Source organism: Saimiri boliviensis, chromosome 5 (genome assembly GCF_048565385.1).
Source record: "Saimiri boliviensis isolate mSaiBol1 chromosome 5, mSaiBol1.pri, whole genome shotgun sequence".
In the NCBI taxonomy this organism is placed as follows: Eukaryota; Metazoa; Chordata; class Mammalia; order Primates; family Cebidae; genus Saimiri; species Saimiri boliviensis.
Genome location: NC_133453.1, coordinates 97562054 through 97581905, shown reverse-complemented (window position 1 = coordinate 97581905; position 19852 = coordinate 97562054). Strand labels below are relative to the sequence as shown.

At 35.7% G+C, this 19852-nt stretch overlaps 1 protein-coding gene across 4 annotated transcripts in view; it reads right to left on the bottom strand.

Moving 5' to 3' along the window:
- LRP1B (LDL receptor related protein 1B) overlaps positions 1-19852 on the bottom strand; it is a 1884038-nt gene that overhangs the window by 1005512 nt on the left and 858674 nt on the right. For all 4 annotated transcript variants that reach the window (XM_003921997.4, XM_074399735.1, XM_074399736.1 and 1 more), the window contains exon 4: positions 5253-5372. In XM_003921997.4, coding sequence (XP_003922046.1) covers positions 5253-5372 — 120 coding nt within the window. The remainder of the gene's footprint in view (positions 1-5252; positions 5373-19852) is intronic.

Genomic DNA, 19852 nt, shown 5'->3' with positions numbered 1-19852 from the left:
GGACTGGGGGCTGGGCTAAAAAAATCTCAGGGACAATGAGGCTTGGAGAGCTTCTATTTTGGTGAAGACATTGGAGCCCTAGGGGGATGAAGTGCCTAGACAGGGCATACAAGCTTTCCTCTTTTTCCTTCCCATTCCTTGCCCTATACATCACTTCCATTTGGCTTTTGCATTCTTTATAATAAACTAAAAACATAAGGAAAATATTTTCTTTTTCTTTTTTAAATTATACCTTAAGTTCTGGGGTACATGTGCAGAATGTGTAGTTTTTTTACATAGGTATACACGTGCCATGATGGTTTACAGCATCCATCACCCTGTCATCTACATTAGGCATTTCTCCTAATGTTATCCCTCCCCTGTTCCCCTACTCCCTGCTATCCTTCTCCTAGACCCCACCCCCTGACAGGCCCTGCTATGTGATATACCCTTTCCTGTGTCCACGTGTTTGCGTTCTTCAACACCCACTTATGAGTGCAAATATGTGGTCTTTGATTTTTTGTTCTTGTGTCAGTTTGCTGAGAATGATGGTTTCCAGCTTTATCCATGTCCCTGCAAAGGACATGAACTCATCCTTTCTTATAGCTGCATAGTATTCCATGGTGTATATGTGCCACATTTTCTTTATCTAGTCTATCATCGATGGGCATTTGGGTTGGTTCCAAGTCTTTGCTATTGTGAACAGTGCCAAAATAATCATACATATGCATGTGTCTTTATAACAGAATAATTTATAATCCTTTGGGTATATACCAGTAATGGAATAGCTGGGTCAAATGGTATTTCTATTTCTGGATCCTTGAGGAATCACCACACTGTCTTCCACAATGGTTGAACTAATTTACACTCCCACCAACAACGTAAAAGCATTCCTATTTCTTTCTTCAGGTCCTCTCCAGCGTCTGTTGTCTTCTGATTTTTTAATGATCGCCATTATAACTGGTATGAGAATGTGGTTTTAATTTGTATTTCTCTAATGACCAGTGAAGATGAGGTTCTTTTCATATGTTTGTTGGCTGCACAAATGTCTTCTTTTAAGAAGTGTCTGTTCATATCCTTCACACACTTATTGATGGGGTTGTTTTTTTTCTTTTAAATTTGTTTAAGTTCTTTGTAGATTCTGGATATTAGCCCTTTGTCAGGGTTGATTGCAACATTTTTTCCCATTCTGTTGGTTGCCAGTTCACTCTAATGATAATTTCTTTTGCTGTGCAGAAGCTCTTTAGTTTAATTTGATCCCATTTGTCTATTTGGACTTTTGTTGCCATTACTTTTTGAGTTCTCTGAGTTGTTGTAGTGAATGAATGCATCTGAGGAGAGGGCTGTGGGAATGCTCAAATTTATAGCCACTTGGTCAACGGTATAGGTGAGCCCTGTAACTTGTGACTGGTACCTGAGTCTTGCAGGACTAGGCCCTTAACCCATGGGGTCTACACTACCTCTGGATAATATCAGAATTGAGTTGAATTGAACTACATACCCAGTTGGTATTAGAGAATTAGGTAATTTATGTGGAAAAATCCCACCCAATTTAGTGTCAGAAGTGATATGAGAAAAAAGATACCTCAACTGGCATGTTAAAAAATCCTCAGTGAAGGGGTAACATAAGTGTTTCCATATAGGAATATCAAAAATTACATTTGAAATTATTTGTTTGTTGTGATATACAACTTTTTCCTACTAAGTCTTCAGTTAATCTTACTACATATACAAATTGTCTTGTTTGCATAGATTTTATAATTGTGGAAACTCTAAGAAAAGAACTGAGTTTTACTTATGGGTAGATGAGTATGGAATGGAGAAAATTCATATATAATCTCAAAACAACACATAAATAAGAAGGTGGAGTTTGATTCAAGATTATAAAAATTATAGAAGCTCTGGAAAGCTGCAGATATAATGAGAAGCCTCTAAAAATCCTTAGAAAATAAAAGTGAGGGTTTTAACTAAATTTTAAGGGAAAAGAGATATTTAAAGTTGCTTTACTAAAATTATAGAATGAGAATCTAGACAGCAGTAAATGCAGGAACGAAGTGAAAATAACATAATTGTGAATGTAAATGTAGTTGATTGTTAAGTTTTTTGATAATAAAGAAGGAAGATACAGGAATGATGGCTATAGGAAGAGCTAGGATAGAGAGTGGATATTTGTTATGTTTTTGGTTTTGGTTTTCTTTTAGTATAGAAGAAATGTGAGAATATTTGTTGACTACAGTGTTAGTGCAAATGTAGTGTTTAAAGATATATGATGAGTAGAAATCTGTTAGACCACGTTAAGGCAAAAGTTTGGGTGAGTGGGATTTTTAATATGTATGAAGAAAAAAGACTAGAAGAAGTAAAGCTCTTCTTCTGAAATGACAGCAAAAGCAGCATGGGTGGATACACAAGTCAACAGTGAGTAGAGAGAGAGTAGGTTGCAGAATTAATACAAGATGGCACCCAGAATATAAAGAGCCAATGACTACGACCAAAGAGAATAGATTAAGGAAACATATTTTGAGAGAATAAAGAAGGAATTGAAAAGAATGGTCAAGTGCATTATAGTAGATACTGTCTGCTCATATCCCTCAGATATTTCAGTGCGATTCTACAGTCATAGGGATCTTTATCTGTGCCTGAGTGTACTTTGAAACCCTTCTTCGTCTCCCACCAAAAGCTCTGCCAAGACTCAAGGCAGGTCAAGGTTCCAGGAGGGATAATAATACTTCCAACACAAAAATACACAAACAAATGTGGTCCTCGGAAATTGGTGTATACATGCCTGAGTTCCCTTGTCTCTCATGCTAGAAAGTTTTGCCACACACTTAAGCTTCAGTCGCCCTTTGTTGTAGCTGGCTTAATTGCTCCAACTACGGGGGATTGCCTTTCTCTTCCTGTATCCTCTCACCCCCACCACCAGGAAAAAAAAAAAAAAAAAAAAGAAAGAAAGAAAAGAAAGAGAAAGAAAAATCTACAATGGCAAATAATAGAAAACAGCCATGTGACTCCTTGTTTCAGGGTTGGCTTCTGGGAATATCCAAACTAAAAAAACAATTTATTATGAGAAAGCAAAAAGATTGCTGAGTAGCAGAAGAGCCATTTAAATTGTGAAACTATGCATTTGTATGGCATGCATAAACTCAGATTTCTTCAGAGTCATGTAATAGCCAGCAGTCATGGATGGCTCATTTGAAAGAAATACTTTTGGCGATAGAAAAAAATATAGTGTTTGGAGCTAAGTCTACAGTAATACTGAATGAAATTAAGGCTTGCATTTGGTAAAGTCTGTCTCTGATGACAGTCATAATTCTTATCTATTTTCATAGATTTTTCATCTTTAATATTATTGGTTTCTATTTCAGTTTTTCCGATATGATTATGTTGTCTGGGAGAGCAGTATGATCACCTATCTCCTTTGTTCTTTCTACTTCACCAGAATATACTGCAGGGGAACTCCACAACATTGACCATAAAGAAACAGGTATATCACTACTTGTAATGCTGCCTTCTTTTCTCCTTTAATTAATGAGAGCTACCTGGAAATCTAGTTTTGAGAAAGCCTAAATGATACTCAGATCTGGGTCTCAAGGAGTATAGAGAAAGTTCAAAGAGCTCCTTTCCCACTGGTGACTTCTAAAATGATTGCTGTGCGATTCTTCACTCATGTTCCACAGAATAAATTTGTTATGGTTATGTTTGTTTTTATGCACTTAATTAAACACATAAAACAATTAATTAACCACTTTCAGAAACTTGTGCATTTAACTCAGCTTCACACTTGCAAAGGGAACTACAGATCTTGATGACTATAGGAGTCAGGTGTAGTAAATGAGTGAGAAGGATGCAGAATAGACATCTAAGCAAACACATATGAATGGTAAGGACTGTTTTGAAGTGGAAAGAGCATGCATGTTCAAAGGTATCATTCATGTCTGGCACCATTTATATCTGGCTGACTTCTGTGATTATGAGGCATCTAGTGTTGCCCTGAATTTCCAGAACATCTAAACTTTTGTATGCAATTTTCTAATTTTTAAATGTTGTTTTAAAAGCACATGAGTCAAATAAATATGTGAGTTTGGCCTCCCTGTGGTCAGATTATGCAGTTTCTGGGTCTGACAAACACTTGATAATAAGTGTTTATACACCATTTGTATGATGCACAAAGCAAACAAACAACAAACTAAAATTCAATTTCCAATGTATCTGAAAAGACAATGAGCTTCTTCAGGATAAGACTAAGAGGGTTCTGCAGACTTAGGTTTCAGTTCCAATTCTATTACTAAGAAGATGTGTGGACTTAAGTCAATTAACTTATCAGGATCTCAATTTTGTCATTAAGATTTTAAATAATTCCCTCTAAGAATTCTTTCAAATTAAAGATTCTAAGGTAAAAGTGACAATATTAGAGAAAAGATTTGAAGTAATCAGCAAAGCACTGATTTCTTTGGAAAGTATTCTATTTATTAGTGGCTCTGGCAATGCAGCTATTCCCTGCACACACGCGCGCGCGCGCACACACACACACACACACACACACACACACATACACACAGAAGGAATGAGTCAGAGAGAGACATACTCTATATTATAGATAAGAAATACTATATGTAGAGATAGATATAGATTCTAAGTATCATGTAAAGCAAAGCATATAACTTTGTAGATAGATTATATATACATATTAATATGTGTATAATTGGAGTCAACTGAATGGAAAAATAATCTAAAATTCTTCAGTATGGAAGAGGGCAGTTGCTTTGGAGGATAAACATTTACTATAAAGTATTCACAAAAGCAAGAATTCAGATATTGAAAAAAATCAATATTTATGTTCATTATTATATTATTATTATCAGTAAAAATGCCAGCTGCCAAAATAACTAATGCAAAAATTATAAAGAACATTACAAAATTAGTAACTATTAATCGAAGATAGTTAATAACACATGTCTAATAGACTGCAGCTATGTAACAGCTGTAAAACACAGGAAGTTAAAACAATTAGATCAATGTGTTAAGGGTTAACATTTCTCATTGTTGACATTCCCCAAGTTTGAAATTACTGCAAAAAAATATTCAAATTTGATTGTCATAAACATATACATATAATGTTTATGTTTCAGTGTGGGGCAAATTTTTAAATCTCAAGAAAGAAAAGTTAACATAAACACTCTGTGGAGCATATGGTAGTTGCTCAAAAATGTCTTTTTGTATTTCTGTTAACTAAGCATCTATAAACAAAATTTGATAGAGTTACATGTTTTATTTACCTTTACAGCTTCTCCCATCTTCTTTTATTTCAAATCCATCCTCACAGTAACATCTTGTACTATTTCTGACCATTGTACATTTATACTGACAATTCAACTGTTGGCAATTGGATAATAGTTCTGCAGAGAAAAAACAAATACATTCTCTGTAATTAACTGTACATGTAAATACTGTTTATGACTATTCAGTGAACAGTCTTTACAATACAGTCTTGATTGTTCTCCCAGAAAGTTTATGTGATTGGTCCAGAAAAAAATATTTATCTAAAATATGTCAGTTTACATTTGCTTGAATTATTGTAAATAAAATTTGAGATCAATCTGTTTGGTCTCCCGCTTTTTCGCCTATTACTATGTTCATAGTCACATAACCTATCAAATTTTGGTAAATTAAATTATTTCAAGAGGAAAGATGTCAACTCTGAGGTTGATTTTGCCATTTATGCTTTTCCTATCTGACACATCAATTGATTTTCTATCTTTTGAGAGCTTGTTTTGATTTACCAATCCATGTGTAACCTTCATAGAAATCAATGTGAATATATCTCATTTCAATATTTTATTTTTCAATTGGTAGAAAAATATTAGAAAAATACTGAACATAATATATTTTATTATATCTGAAATATTTTAGAGAAAAGACATGATTAAAGCAAAATTTAGCAAACCTTCAGAGCAAATTAGGATTGAATATGATAAAAACAGGAAATAAAGATGAAGTGACAGGAACACATTCACTACAGAAATAAGATGTGCTAAACTAGATAAATATTGTAGAGAAGCATGACTATCTGAAAAGAGGGGTATAAATGGATTGCTACAATCCTGTTGTTTTTACTCTTTTCCCCAGGATGGCAAATAAAGAGTTTTGAAAATTAAAGTGAAATGAATTTAAAACACATTGATATTTGCCACAAGTTGAGCTGGTGCTACAGAAATAAAATACAAATTATAATTAAAAAATAAAAGTCCAATATGTAAAAGAACACCTGGAACATTCCAAACAGAACATTGGGTATTGTATTATAAATGTAATTATCTATAGTATTTTCTTAGTTCAATTACTGCTCAGCATTCTCATGCAATTATTTCACACATCTTCTCTTCTTAAAACTGCAAACCTCTTTCCTAATAATCACTCATATATAATGATCTTGCTCCTTTTTTTGAGAAAACTGAAGCAATCAGAAGAGATTTTCCAGATTTGTACTGTTTCTTCTCACATCTGCATAGTCTGTAGCCCCTGGGATTTCACAGTTAGTTGAACTCATAATCAAAGCTCCCACCAAACATCCTATGCATAAATCCCATCCACTTTCACCTCCTCAAGGATATCACTTCAGCAGTGCTATACTTTATGTGGATAGAATCAGTCCAAAATTGGCTTGAATCTATATGCTATTTTAATTCAATATTATCAAGCACACAGTCAATGCTAATCACTCTGCTAGAGTTCAACAGATGCAAAATGCCTTTAAAAAATAAAATATTTACAATACGGGTGTGGAAGTGGCATTAGGTGGACAGAACAACAATGTAAAACAATATTTATAAATCATGGTAGCAAAACACATATGCTAAATAAAAATACAAGAGGTAGGATTTAGAAAGAGAAAGATTCATCTAGAGGCTGGATATGTAGGAGTATATCTGAGAAAGACTTGTAGAAGTAGTTGGAGTTGGGACTTTAAAAAAATAAGAGTTTTGACAGACAAAATTAATGAGAATGTTGCCCAGATAAAGAGGACAATATGAGAAAGTAAACATAAAGGCCTGAAAGCTTACGAGAAATACAGGCAACAACAATTAATGCTGCATTGCTAACCTATAATGCTTGATGTGGGTTAAAAAAAAAAAAAAAAAAAAGGAGAGAGATACTAGAATTGTTGTTTGGAGTCAGATCAAGGTGAATTAATTCACGGATTATGTAGAATTTTCTGGTTAGGCAACAGGAGACATCATTGCTGGTTATTAAGGACATTGGTGACACATTCTGACTTGTATTGTTCAAAAGTACCTAATAGTAGAGAAAAAGATAATAAAGAAAGAAAAGCAATCTGAGTGATGAGGAATGGCAAAATAACAAATTAAAACTATGAGTATTTGCCTAGAAAGATGGCCAAAAATGTGGTTAAAGTGTAATGACCCTAAATGAGTAGCACTAAGAAAATGAATTAAGTATAACAGAAGTACTAAAAGTTTGGAAAGAAAATACTGTTTGTCTTTGATTTCATTTAGTTTAAAATATTGGCAATGTAATAGCCAGGGAAAAACTGAGAATTTGGGTCTATCTTTGAAAAGAACTTGGTAGTGGAGATACCAGTTTAGAAGTCACAAGTATAAAGTTGGTCATTGAAACCTAAAGAGCAAAGAAGCATTCCCTTAAAAAAGAATGATTGGGATACAAATATAAAACCCAGAGAACTTCTTCATGTGAAAATCAAACAGAAGAAGAGACAGCAGTGATAAGAACTACCACCAAGAAAAATTGTGAAATAATCAAGTACATAGGTGAAGAACCTAGAAAGTTTCACAAAACCTAAGGAAGAAAAGTAGTCTATAGAATCAAGCGGGAAAATCGATGTTAAATTCATTAAGAAATAAACATGGTTGAAGCCTGTAAAGTGCACTAGGTTTCCTAATAAGATTGATTGAGGGTGTTAAAAAGCATTAGAGTGGAGCAGTGAAGACAAAGGTGAATGTAAATAGGGGTTGGAACAGAAAGAGGAAGCAGGAAAAGTTCCTCACACGAAATAGATTCTGTTATAATATAAAAAGAATGAGGGTAGAGATATGATCTAATTCATTTAATCTCTACCTTAATGCAGGTGTATTCACTCAGTGAATCAAATTTATTGATTTTCCATGTAATACCTGGAGCCCATATGCACCTTTTCACTGTGTCAATCCAAAGTGTAAAATCTAAATACTATGAATTCCATCTTTCTACTCTCTCTACTAGAAATATTTAGAGAATGGAGAGTGAACACCGAAAAGAGGCAGGGATGGTGGGCGGGGTTAGTGATATGGAGCGTTGAAGAGAAATACAAAATGGCAAAAAAATTAATCTGAAAGACCAGACCTCAGACAGTGCTAGGGGGAGATCTGTTGGTTGAAATAGCAAAATACACAAAGTCAACTTAGCTTTTAGTTTATTAGATTTATCCTGCATGAAGATTTGTATATGTGCAGAGTCAGGACAAGGAGAGCATTAAACAGTAAATGATATTGGGTAAAATGGTAAATATTGATTCTGCTAACAGATCGTGAAGAACTAACAATATGAACACTTAAATTTAAAATTTGACTTGAACGCGAAAGCAATACTAATTATTGTAGTTATCTACTTGAACTGCTTAGCATTTATGCCTAATTGCATGCAACACTGTAATGACTATGAACATAGTTAAAAGCATATCAATTTTGTTAGAAAACATTTGAAGACAACAAAAAATTTTGTATTTGAATCATTAGTATTCACTGAACTGACTTTCATGAAGTATAGCCATTGGCTTATATAACATTATCACTGGTTTGGAACCTAAACTGTAGTAGGAACACCACTAGTATCTTAGCAAAGTAAATATGCAGGTGTGAACACAGACATGTAAACATGGCATCTGATCTATCTTCCTCAGCATTATCACAAAATGAAACTATCTTTTTAATTAAAGGAGAGGAGCTGTCATTTTACAAATCAAATCTAAGCTAATTGATGAAGATTCCCCTAACATAGATCTACTTTGTTCTGTTTTAAGGAATTTTTTATGAAGTTGATATGATTTGGCTCTGTATTCCCACCCGAATCTCATGTTGAATTGTAATCCCCAATGTTGGGGTAGAGACCTGGTGGGAGATGATTGGACATGGGGGCAGATTTTTCCCTCTCTGTTCTCATGATGGTGAGATTTGGTTGTTTGAAAGTGTGTAGCACTTCCCCCTTTCCTCTCTCTTCTTCCTGCTCCCGTCATGTAAGATGTGCCTCCTTCCTCTTTGCCTTCCACCATGATTGTAAGTTTCCTGAGGCCTTCTCAGCCATGCTTCCTATTGAGCAGAGTTGTGAGCGAATTTAAACTTTATTCTTCATAAATTACGCAGTTTAGGTAGTTCTTTATTGCAATGTGGGAATGGACTAATACGTCCCTCATCAAAGTTGCAAAACAGAGTGTTATCGAAATATGAGTATATCTTCTCTATCAAATGCAAGGTGACAGTTTACAAGCAGTGGGTAGCTTTGAGACATCAAAACTTCTAAGCCATTTGATTTAGTACTAGTCAAGAAATAGATATCTGACTTTGTGTCACTAATAAATAGTAAGAGGGAGTCTAAAAGAAGAAAATTAATTCATAGTAAAACAGAAATTTCTTTCACCACTTATCTTCTTTTCTGAATAGCAGTAGAGTATTATGTTGAAGCCTTAGTCTCTGAAACAACAGTGCTTTACCTCTAACTGTTTTAGTAACTTCAGGCTATGTGAGTGTAGCAGAGAATAGCTAAATGTGCATCAATCTTGTTTCCTCTTTCTAGGCAAATAAAAAGATGACATTCCCCAACTGTCTTCAAGTTATGTTGGAGCCATATTTGTGTCTTCTAGCCAATATAACAGACAGAACTGGTGTGTGCAACTCCTTGACCTCATGCTTACAGCATCCTGACAGCCTTCTACTCTCTGTACACTTGTCAGCCATCTGGGTGCCGGGGATCAGGCAGACTCCTCACCCGTTGAGATGGCAGAAGCCCAAAATGGAAAGAGTCTGAAACGTCACATGGGAATGAGGGATTGTGTTAAGGAAAACCGAGTCCACAAGGGGCGTGGTTTCCAAGGCAAGAGCTTCCCAGTGCCATGCCTCCGTCCACCTCCTCACCAGGGAACCAAGAGTTCTTTATCTAAATTTCCTGTGTGTGGACTAGGTAAAATTCCAGGCGAGTTCCTTTGTTCAGAAAGCCCACCAAAAGCCCTGGAAGGAGGGGCTCTGTTGTGGGCGCAAGCAATCTAGCTGGGATTAAAGTCAAAGATCAATCACTCCAGAGGAAGTTAAAAAAACAAACAAACAAACAAACAAACAAACAAACAAACAAACAAACAAAAAACTCCTCTCATTGGACAAGAACATGAATGGGGTGGTAATAACTTCAAAGCTAAAACCCCACTGCCCCTTACCTGTGGAGCTTTCTCTCTCTGGGATCCTCTCCCACAATAACGTGGGAGCTGTCTTTCCCTCTCTACCTGTGCAGATAAGCCCTTTGAATTCGCTTCCCACGGCAGCGTGGGAGCTCTCTCTCTCTCTCTCTCTCTCTCGCTCTCTCTCGCTCTCTCTCTCTCTCTCTCTCTCTCCTCCCCCCCTCTCTCTCTCCTCTCTCTCTCTCTGTCTGCCTAATAAATTGTTTTCTGCTAAACTCTTTGGGTCCGTGATATTTATACAAACGGTAAGCTCACCATGCCGCCAAAGCCTTTTCCCCATTCCTGGGGCAAGTGAGCCCAAGAACCTGGGACACCCGGTTAGAGGAACCCAACCACTGATAACACGACTGGACTGTGATATCAGGGAAAAATTGGATTATCATTGTAACGAGTCCTTGAGATATCAAGGCTATTTGCTGCATTTGAATAATGATGGGTACATGACTAAAGCTCTTATTACATGCTTTTCCTCATCTCTAAAATGGGGATAATAATAGAAACTACATCACAAGGTTGTTGGGAGACTTAAATGAGGTAAGTTATACAAAGTTCTTAAAATATTGCTAACACATAGTAACCATTTTTATTATCATTTTTTTTCATTTTATCATTTAAGCTTAATCATCCATTGAGTACAACAGAATTTCTATTGTTATCATCCTGTCATAATTTTTATACACTATAAGCAACTTGGTGCTGTTTCTTTTTACAGTAGAAGTGTTTTCTCTTTTATGGTTTTATTTTTGGGTGTTATGTGATGTTGTTATTTTGTCATCTCTTGATGTCACCTGGAGAAGTTTTTCATTTGTTTGTTTGGTAAATTCTTTCAAACTTTTCACCTGAAAGCAAAATCTCCAACAGACAGAGAAATACTAATCATAAGAAATAAAGATTTTCTATATTGACCTCTTGGTTTCTATAAAATATTAATATTACTCTCTGAAGCAGCGTACATCCACATTGAATTTGCTGTGTAACCGTGGACCAATTTACAATTTAGACAATAATTATGAAATATACTAATTTGCATAGCTTTTAGGGATTGTTTTGCTTTGTAACATTTGAATTTAGGATACATTTTCACAAATGTATACAAGTATATGATTTAGGAAACACATGTAAATAAATCATGCTGACCTCTCTCAGAGTGAAAACAAGGCAATAGGGAAAGGTGATTAGAAGCTGGCAACCAGTTTAACCATTACAAGTTATGACCAACAGGTCTTCCTTCCTCATTAATTTTGTTTACATAAATAGCTTTAAGCCAAAATACCACTGTTTGCTATCTTGTGTGTATAGCTATCAGATCAACCATTGTATAGTCAATAGCATTATGCTGCCGCCTCTGTGACCTATAGTCAAATAACTCACATTGATCATGTATTGCATTTAGCTCGACAGTGAGCATACAGCTGTGATGTTTTATTTGCATGCTTCCGGGTTATGCTTCAGAAAGTAAATTAGAACTTTTAGAAATTCTTTGGAAATGCAAAATGGTATAAGCACCTTTCCATATACATTAGTTATCTGAGATATCATTTTACAAAATAGGATATTTCATTCTCAATTTTAGTAATAAAATTGCTTCTTAAATTAGACATCTACAAAAATGCCTTTTAACCAACAACTAGAACCATAGTAACGAGGAAAAAATTATTATTTCCCTATGTGGCACATTAAAAAATAAGAACTTCACTCACTTTTTATGCTTAAAGATTGAAAAGCTGGCACAGCTACTTACCATGCCAGACAGTCCCCTCTTGTCAGCAGGACATAATGCTTGACATATTTAGAATGGTGATCATTTGCATCACATCATTTATCCTCTTACCCCTGTTTCTTTGGCCTAGTAAAATGCAGTGTGAGCTGGTTTGCAGGGATTAGGCTGTTGCTTATGACTGCTAACGTGAATTTCTTCAGAGTCCTTTGCTTAGTGCTAGACTACTTGCTGGCCTCAAATTTTCAGTGTGTTCTCTTACAAGAAGATAGAGAAGTGAGGCAATGCTTTTTTATTGCATTTTGGTTCTACTTTGGGTGGTTTAATGAAGTCCATAACTTCAGCAAAACTCATTCTTTCTCATGTACAGTGCTGCAGGTTTTGATAAATGCGTATTTTTTTTTAACAAATACCATTCACAAGACATAGATTAGGATCATTATCCCAAAATATCCCCTGTGCACCTCCACAGTCAACCCAGTGCCCTGCTGCCAATGTTTGGTGATCACTGATTGTTTTCTATCTCAATGAGTTTCTTTACCAGTATGTCATATAAATGAAATCATCTAGTCTTTAGTATTTTGAGTCAGACATCTTTTACGTAGCATAATGTATTTCAGATTCATCTATATTATTATTAGTATTAGGTTCTTTTTTTTTTTATTACTGAGTAATAATCCATTGTATGAACGTACCTTACTTTGTTCATTCATCTCACAAGTAACATACATTTCAGTTGTTTCCAGTTTGGGGTTAGTATGCATTAAGTCTCTATAAATATTTATATACAGATTTTGTGTAAATATAAGTTGTCATTTTATTTGGATTAATATGGGATCTGTGGGTTATGTGGTGAATGGTTTACTATATAATAAACTACCAAATTGTTTTTCTTTTTTTTTTTTTTTTTTTGAGAGGGAGTTTCGCTCTTGTTACCCAGGCTGGAGTGCGATGGCACGATCTCGGCTCACCACAACCTCCGCCTCCTGGGTTCAGGCAATTCTCCTGCCTAAGCCTCCTGAGTAGCTGGGATTATAGGCACGCGCCACCATGCCCAGCTACTTTTTTGTATTTTTTTTTTTTTTTTAAGTAAAGACGGGGTTTCACCATGTTGACCAGGATGGTCTCGATCTCTTGACCTCGTGATCCACCCGCCTCGGCCTCCCAAAGTGCTGGGATTACAGGCTTGAGCCACCGCGCCCAGCCCCCAAATTGTTTTTCAAAGTGGCTACATTCCTTTATAATCCTCCCGCCAATATATCAATCTTCCAGCTACACTACCTTCTCCCTAGGAGTTGGTATTTTCAGCTTTTCATTTAATTTTATTTTTAATCAGTTTAGTACATATGTAGTGGTACCTATTGTACAATTGTTTTAATTTGCATTTTCTGATTATTATTGATTTTTTCATTATGTTTATTAGCTAGTCATATATGATATTTGCAGAGAAATTCTGTTCAATCATCTGCCAACTGTTATTAAGTTGTTTGTTTTCTAATTATTGAGCTTTGAAAGAGACAAAGAGACAAAGAGAATGTGTGTGTGTGTGTGTGTGTGTGTGTGTGTGCATGTATGAGTGTGTATATGTATTCTGGATACAAGTTTGTTATGAGATATGTGATGTGTATATCGTTTCTCCTAGTCTATAGTTTCTCTGCATTCTCTTATTAGTGCTTTTCAAATAAAAGAATTTCAAAGAAACAAATTCTTACATTGGATAAAATCAAATCTCAACATATTCTTTCATAAATCCTGCTTCAGGAACTCAATCTAAGAAATCTATTACTGACTCAATTCAGCCTATACTTCTAGAAATTTTAAAGCTTTAGATTTGTAGTTTATTCTTTAGATTTGTAGTTTCTAAAGAATCCTTCTAGGATATTAATTGGACTTATGTCAAATTTATAGTTTGGGGAATACTGACATCTTAACACTACTAAGCCTTCTAATTCACAAATGTGGTATGTATATATGCATTTATTTTCATTTTTAAATTCCCAGCATACAGCTCTTCTACATATGTTGTTCAAATTATATCTGTCTCATAGCTTTGATGCTATTTTACATGGTATTATTTACTATATTTTTCTACTATCCGTTGCTAGCAATCAAATATGATTAATTTTTATAAGTTAAACTTGTATCATATGACCTTGCAAAACTAAAAAGAACAAAGAAAACTAAAAAGAAGCAAATTACAAATATCAAATTAGAAATTTATCAAATTATAAACATCAGCAAGGCAGCAGAGGATATCACTATAGACCCTATAGATTTAAAGGATAATATGAAAAAAACTTTGAACAACTCTATGCCCATATTGACAACTTAGATAAAATAGACAAGTTCCTTCAGAGACACTAACTACCAAAGATCTCTCAAGAAGAAATATATAATCTGAATATCCCTATGTATATTGAAGAATTTAATTTGTGATTAAAAACTTTCCCACAACAAAAATGCTAGGCCCAGGTAGCTTTCTTGAAGAGTCTACCAAATGTTTAGGGAAGAAATAAAACTAATTCTGCATAAGACCTTCTAGAAAACAGAAGGGAAGAAAATATTTTTTAACTAATTTATGAGGCCAGAATTACCCTAATCCACAAATCATACAAATGCATTAAAGAAAAAAAAAGAATATTCCTTATGAATATAGATGCAAAATTCTTCAAAATTACTAACAACCAAAATCCAGCAATATATAAAAGGATAATATATCATGGTGGTGCCAGACTGGTTTTGCATTTGAGAATCAATTAAAGCAGGTCACCCTATCAGTACAGTAAGGGGAAAAAAATACCTTATCATTTCAACAGATGCCTAAAAAATATTTAATAAAAAACAATACCCATTCATTATTTAAAACACAACCCTCAGCAGTATGGTGATAGAGGGGATTTGATTCAACCTAACCGAATGGTTTTGTCCCCAAAACAGGAACATGTCATAACAGAAGTAGGAGAATTTCTCTCACCATTCATATTCAGTAATATACTGAAGTTTGTAACTAGTGCATTAAGGTCCTTTAAAAAGGCACAAATTAGAGAAAATGAAATAAGTTAAATGGTTTCTGTTTGTAAACAATTGTCTACATGGAAAATTAAAAACTATAAAAAACCCCACCAGAATTAATAAGCAATTATATTAAAAGTTTAATAAATGGGACTGACAACTCTGTCACTTCATAATTTCTATTTTACAGATTAATACTTCATAAGAATTTACAACTATTTCAAAAAGAAAAAGCAAAATTTTCTATAATTTAGCTGTAATAAGGTGGAAATTGTCGATCAGCCATGTGGTCTGAGAAAATATTCTGTGAACTGAGTTGGGGTTATTTATTATTTTATTTTACTGAGACAGAATCTTACTCTGTTATCCAGACTGGAGTGCAGTGGCACCATCCTGGCTCACTGCAACCTTGCCTCCTGGGTTCAAGCGATTCTTCTGCCTCAGCCTCCTGAAGAGCTGGGACCACAGGTGCCCACCATCACACCCGGCTAATTTTTGTATTTTTAGTAGAGATGGGGTTTCACCATGTTGGCCAGGCTGGTCTGGAACTCCTGACCTCAAGTGATCCACCTGCCTCGGTCTCCCAAAGAGCGGGGATTACAGGCATGAGCCACTGTGCCCTGCCAAGTCGAGTCGGATGTTTATAAAAGATTGCATATGGTTCAGCAGCAACTCCATGCAAACCATCCAAAAGACCACCACCCGCCAGGTAGTGGATGGCAAAGTGGCGTCTGAGACCAATGACACCAAATTTCTGAGACATTAAGCCAGCAGAAGCAGGGGAACCTCTGGGGAGCAGGAGGCCAATTAAAAGTTCAGGGGTCAAAAAAAAAAAAGATTGTATATGTTTTTATTTTTAAGTAATGAGGCTATTTGCACTTTTCCTAGACTAAGTGCGTGGCTGTGCTGGTCAAGCCTTGAGAGGCTGAGGCTATCCAGTTCCATTCATCAGCCCTTGGAAGAGCTGCCTTGGAGGCAGGCAGGTCCAGAGCCCCACATACCACAGTACCTGTACCTGCACCGAGAGCAACCCTGGGCCTGGGCACTGGGTACCTTCCCTGTGCTGAGCCGCCGCTCCTGCCAAGGCCTTCAGCTCCGCGGGAGCTCTGCCGCACTCTGGCTGCTGCACTTCCCAGAGATGAGAGAGGTCACAAATGCTCCTATATCTAGGAGTCAACGGCTGAAACCACAAACAGCTACAGTCACCTCAAGAAGACGCAGCTGCTACGGAAGCAGCCTGAGCTATCGGTGGAGTTGCGAGCGCCTGCAGAGGTGGAAGGACACACACCCGGGGCGCCCTCTGCAGCCCAGGATGCCTGGAAGCTGCTGAAAACCCTGGATTCCATCAGGAAGCAACCGGAAAGGAGGAGAACCCCAGACTGTCTCCTGGACTGCAGCATGATCCACTTCAATCGCTGCCCTGGAAGGAGCCCGAGGCACCCCAGCTGAGGCCCCGAGCTGTCCTTGAGGACTTCTGCACCGGAGCTGTACCCTGCACGCATAACAGCCTCAAGGTCTCTGCTGTGGAGATCATTCCTTAATTTGTTCTTCCTCTCCCGAAAGTCCTGAAGATTTTTCATTTAGAAAAACTCTCTTCATGTAATGAATAATATGCAATGTCCTAAGGAACTATTCCTTTAGATCTACTCAAAACTGCTTCCACTGAAACTGTACACATTCAATAAAGCCTTTCCCTTACTCTAAAAAGAAAAGTGATGAGATGTGTGTGTGTACTCAATACATATCTATCTCCCTATCCTTTTTAATAGTTGCATACTGTTCCATTTTATGGATGATGAGTAATATAATTAACCAATTCTTTGCTGAAACACATTTAGTTTGTATGGTAAACACAGCTGTCAGTTAAAAAATATTTGTGCTCTCCCTTACACACTGCAGAATTGTTTCTGAGAAGTGACCATCCAGCCAGAGGCTCTTCATCCTACCTCTCTTTTAGTCGGGTTATGGCTATAGAACAGGTTCTCATTAATAAAACATGAGTGGAAGTGATATGCATAACTTCTGTGCCAGAGAGAGTAAGAATATGCGTATTTTTTCCACTCTCATGTTCTCTTCTTGATTGGAAATGTCAATTTATTTTTAAGATTTTCATGCTGTTTTCACATATATTTCTCTGTGATATGATTCTGATGTATGCCACCAGGTATGCTTTGAAATGTATAAATTAAACAAAAACTAAAGTAACATTTTTTTAAAAAACCTGAGAGTATACCACATCACTGAGAGACTTTCTCATTTTATGTCATACTTGTAAGTTAAGAAATCACTCAGAGAAAGAGCCCCGACCACCTCAACTCATTGGTGAATACTGCATTAAAATTTTCTTATTTTGAACCTCCAAATATGATAACTTTTAGTAACTTAGCAACTTTAGATTCTGATTTCTTTAGAAACATTTTATTGTAGATTTCATTGCACAGAAAATTAAAATATAGCTACAAGGCTATAACCACATCTGAAGAGAGATTAGTTTACAAATAATAAAATTTAAAAATGGCTGGTTTATTCATTGATAAAATTTGCTAAAAAAATAAACCTATAATCTTCAGATACAAATTGTTACAGGGAATATTTTACAAGGAAAAAATATTTACTTTATTATAATCTATAAAAAGATATGAGAAGATAACACAAATCAAAATATGCTCATGCAAGGTTCTCTTTTCAGACTAATTATATGAGGACAATGACATTTAATAGAAATAACGTGAGATTTAAACACAGTAATTCAGTAGAAGCACTTAGCTTGGCACATTATAAACACCTGCTGTGGGTTGGCAATTATGTTGTTATCATTATAATCACAACCAAAGGAATTCAGTGATTTTAATTTTCATGTTTTCTTTGCACCAGACAATAAACTAAGACACAATAGTAGCTCAAAATGTGCTCTAGACCCTAAAGTAGGAGACATAGTTCTACTTGTGGTATATCTTACCACAGGTGTAACTATGGGCTAGTTTCCTAAACTTTCTGAGCTTTAGATTCTGATCTAACAAATGTCTTGATATGTTTATATGAATATTACAAATATAAGGAGTGAAAATATACTCTATAATTTCTAGAGCATCACATAAATGCTGAGATATGGCCAGTACAGAGAGCTAGGCAAGAAAAAGGTAAGAGTACTAGGCCCATTAGAGTGGCAAAGCCAGGGTATTATGGGTATTACACACCTTGCAGTAGAGCTTTGCATTTGATTTTGCAGTAAGGATAACATACTAGAGTTATTAATAATAAAATAACCAATATCAGATTTTTGCCTGATTCAGTGTATTCAGTTGCTATCAGAGAAAAACTATGCTTGAGAAAAAAATGTAACCAAATTTACCAGAGGGACCTGAGTAAAATACAATTGCCAACATAAACTATGTATAGCCAATAAAGGAATTTCTCTGTGCCTTGAGGTAGGAGGATAAGAAAATGCATATATAGCTGACGAAGGGGTATACACATATAACTTCTGTGTCACATAGCTTATGTGGGAGGGATATAACAGGGTGGAGGCAGTAGCAGCAATTGGGTTAGTGGAGGTGTGGCAACATGAATGATGTAACCTCCTTTGTAAAAGGGGATCCATATTGCTAGCAAAATTTTTATTTTTTCATATTTAGTAAATTAGAGGTTCTTGTGACTAAACATACTTTAAAAGTGAAAAGTCATTTTAAATCCCCATATTAGACTGAGACATAGGAGGCAATAACAATTTTGGAAAAGCATCTGCATGTTCAACATAATGAGAATGAACAAAGACAAATGCAAAGATCCAACACCATGCTTGGCACATATAAGTTAAAAAAAATACCGATTGTGTGTTAAATGTAGCAATTGAACACATCTCTTCACCTAAGTACTTTGCCAACATCCCAATAAAATGGTAAAAAAAAAAAAAATACAAGGCACAAACCCACAAGCATAAAGAGATTAGGAAGGAAGCCAGAGCAGACGAAAGATATCAGCAAAAATTTAGAAGCAAAAATGCAATAAATGAGTGTTAGCTGACTTAGCTACATAGCTCTTTGCATTTCTAAGGCAATAAAATCTAAGCTGGAGGTTGAAGATAATTAGAGAGATGATGGTCAGGGCTGCTATATTCCAACCACAAAGATTGTGCAATACACAACTTCAGGGGACACTACTAATATAAATGTTGATATGAATGTCATTCAATAAAATTGTGCAACATGGAAGCTCTTGGAAGGAGGCCAAGAAGCAAATCAACACAAAACCAAAATAATGGAAATGCTCAGGAACTAAAGGCACTTAACACCCCTGAGAATAGTGGATATGGGAGTGAAGTTGGGTGGGAACATAAACTGTAGTATTTATTGGTTGAAAGGAGAAGTTACACATCCTAGATTTTCTCTTTTATCCCTTGCAGCAGAACACTGAAGAATTACTCTCTGAAATGACTGAACTAGATAATTCTAATTGAAGAATAACAGACACAGCTGAAACCCAGAAATATCATATGATGAATAGGAGGAATACACTCATGGAGTAGATGCTCTATCCCAAGAACAGATCAAGGATATATTAGGATCCAGTTGCCCTCATTCAGATCCTTCATAGGACAGTGACTCCAAGCCCAAAGAAGCAAGCCAAGAAGACCAAAGTCAACCACTCATACTCAGCATGACACTTGTAAAGCAGAGGTGTAACCCTAC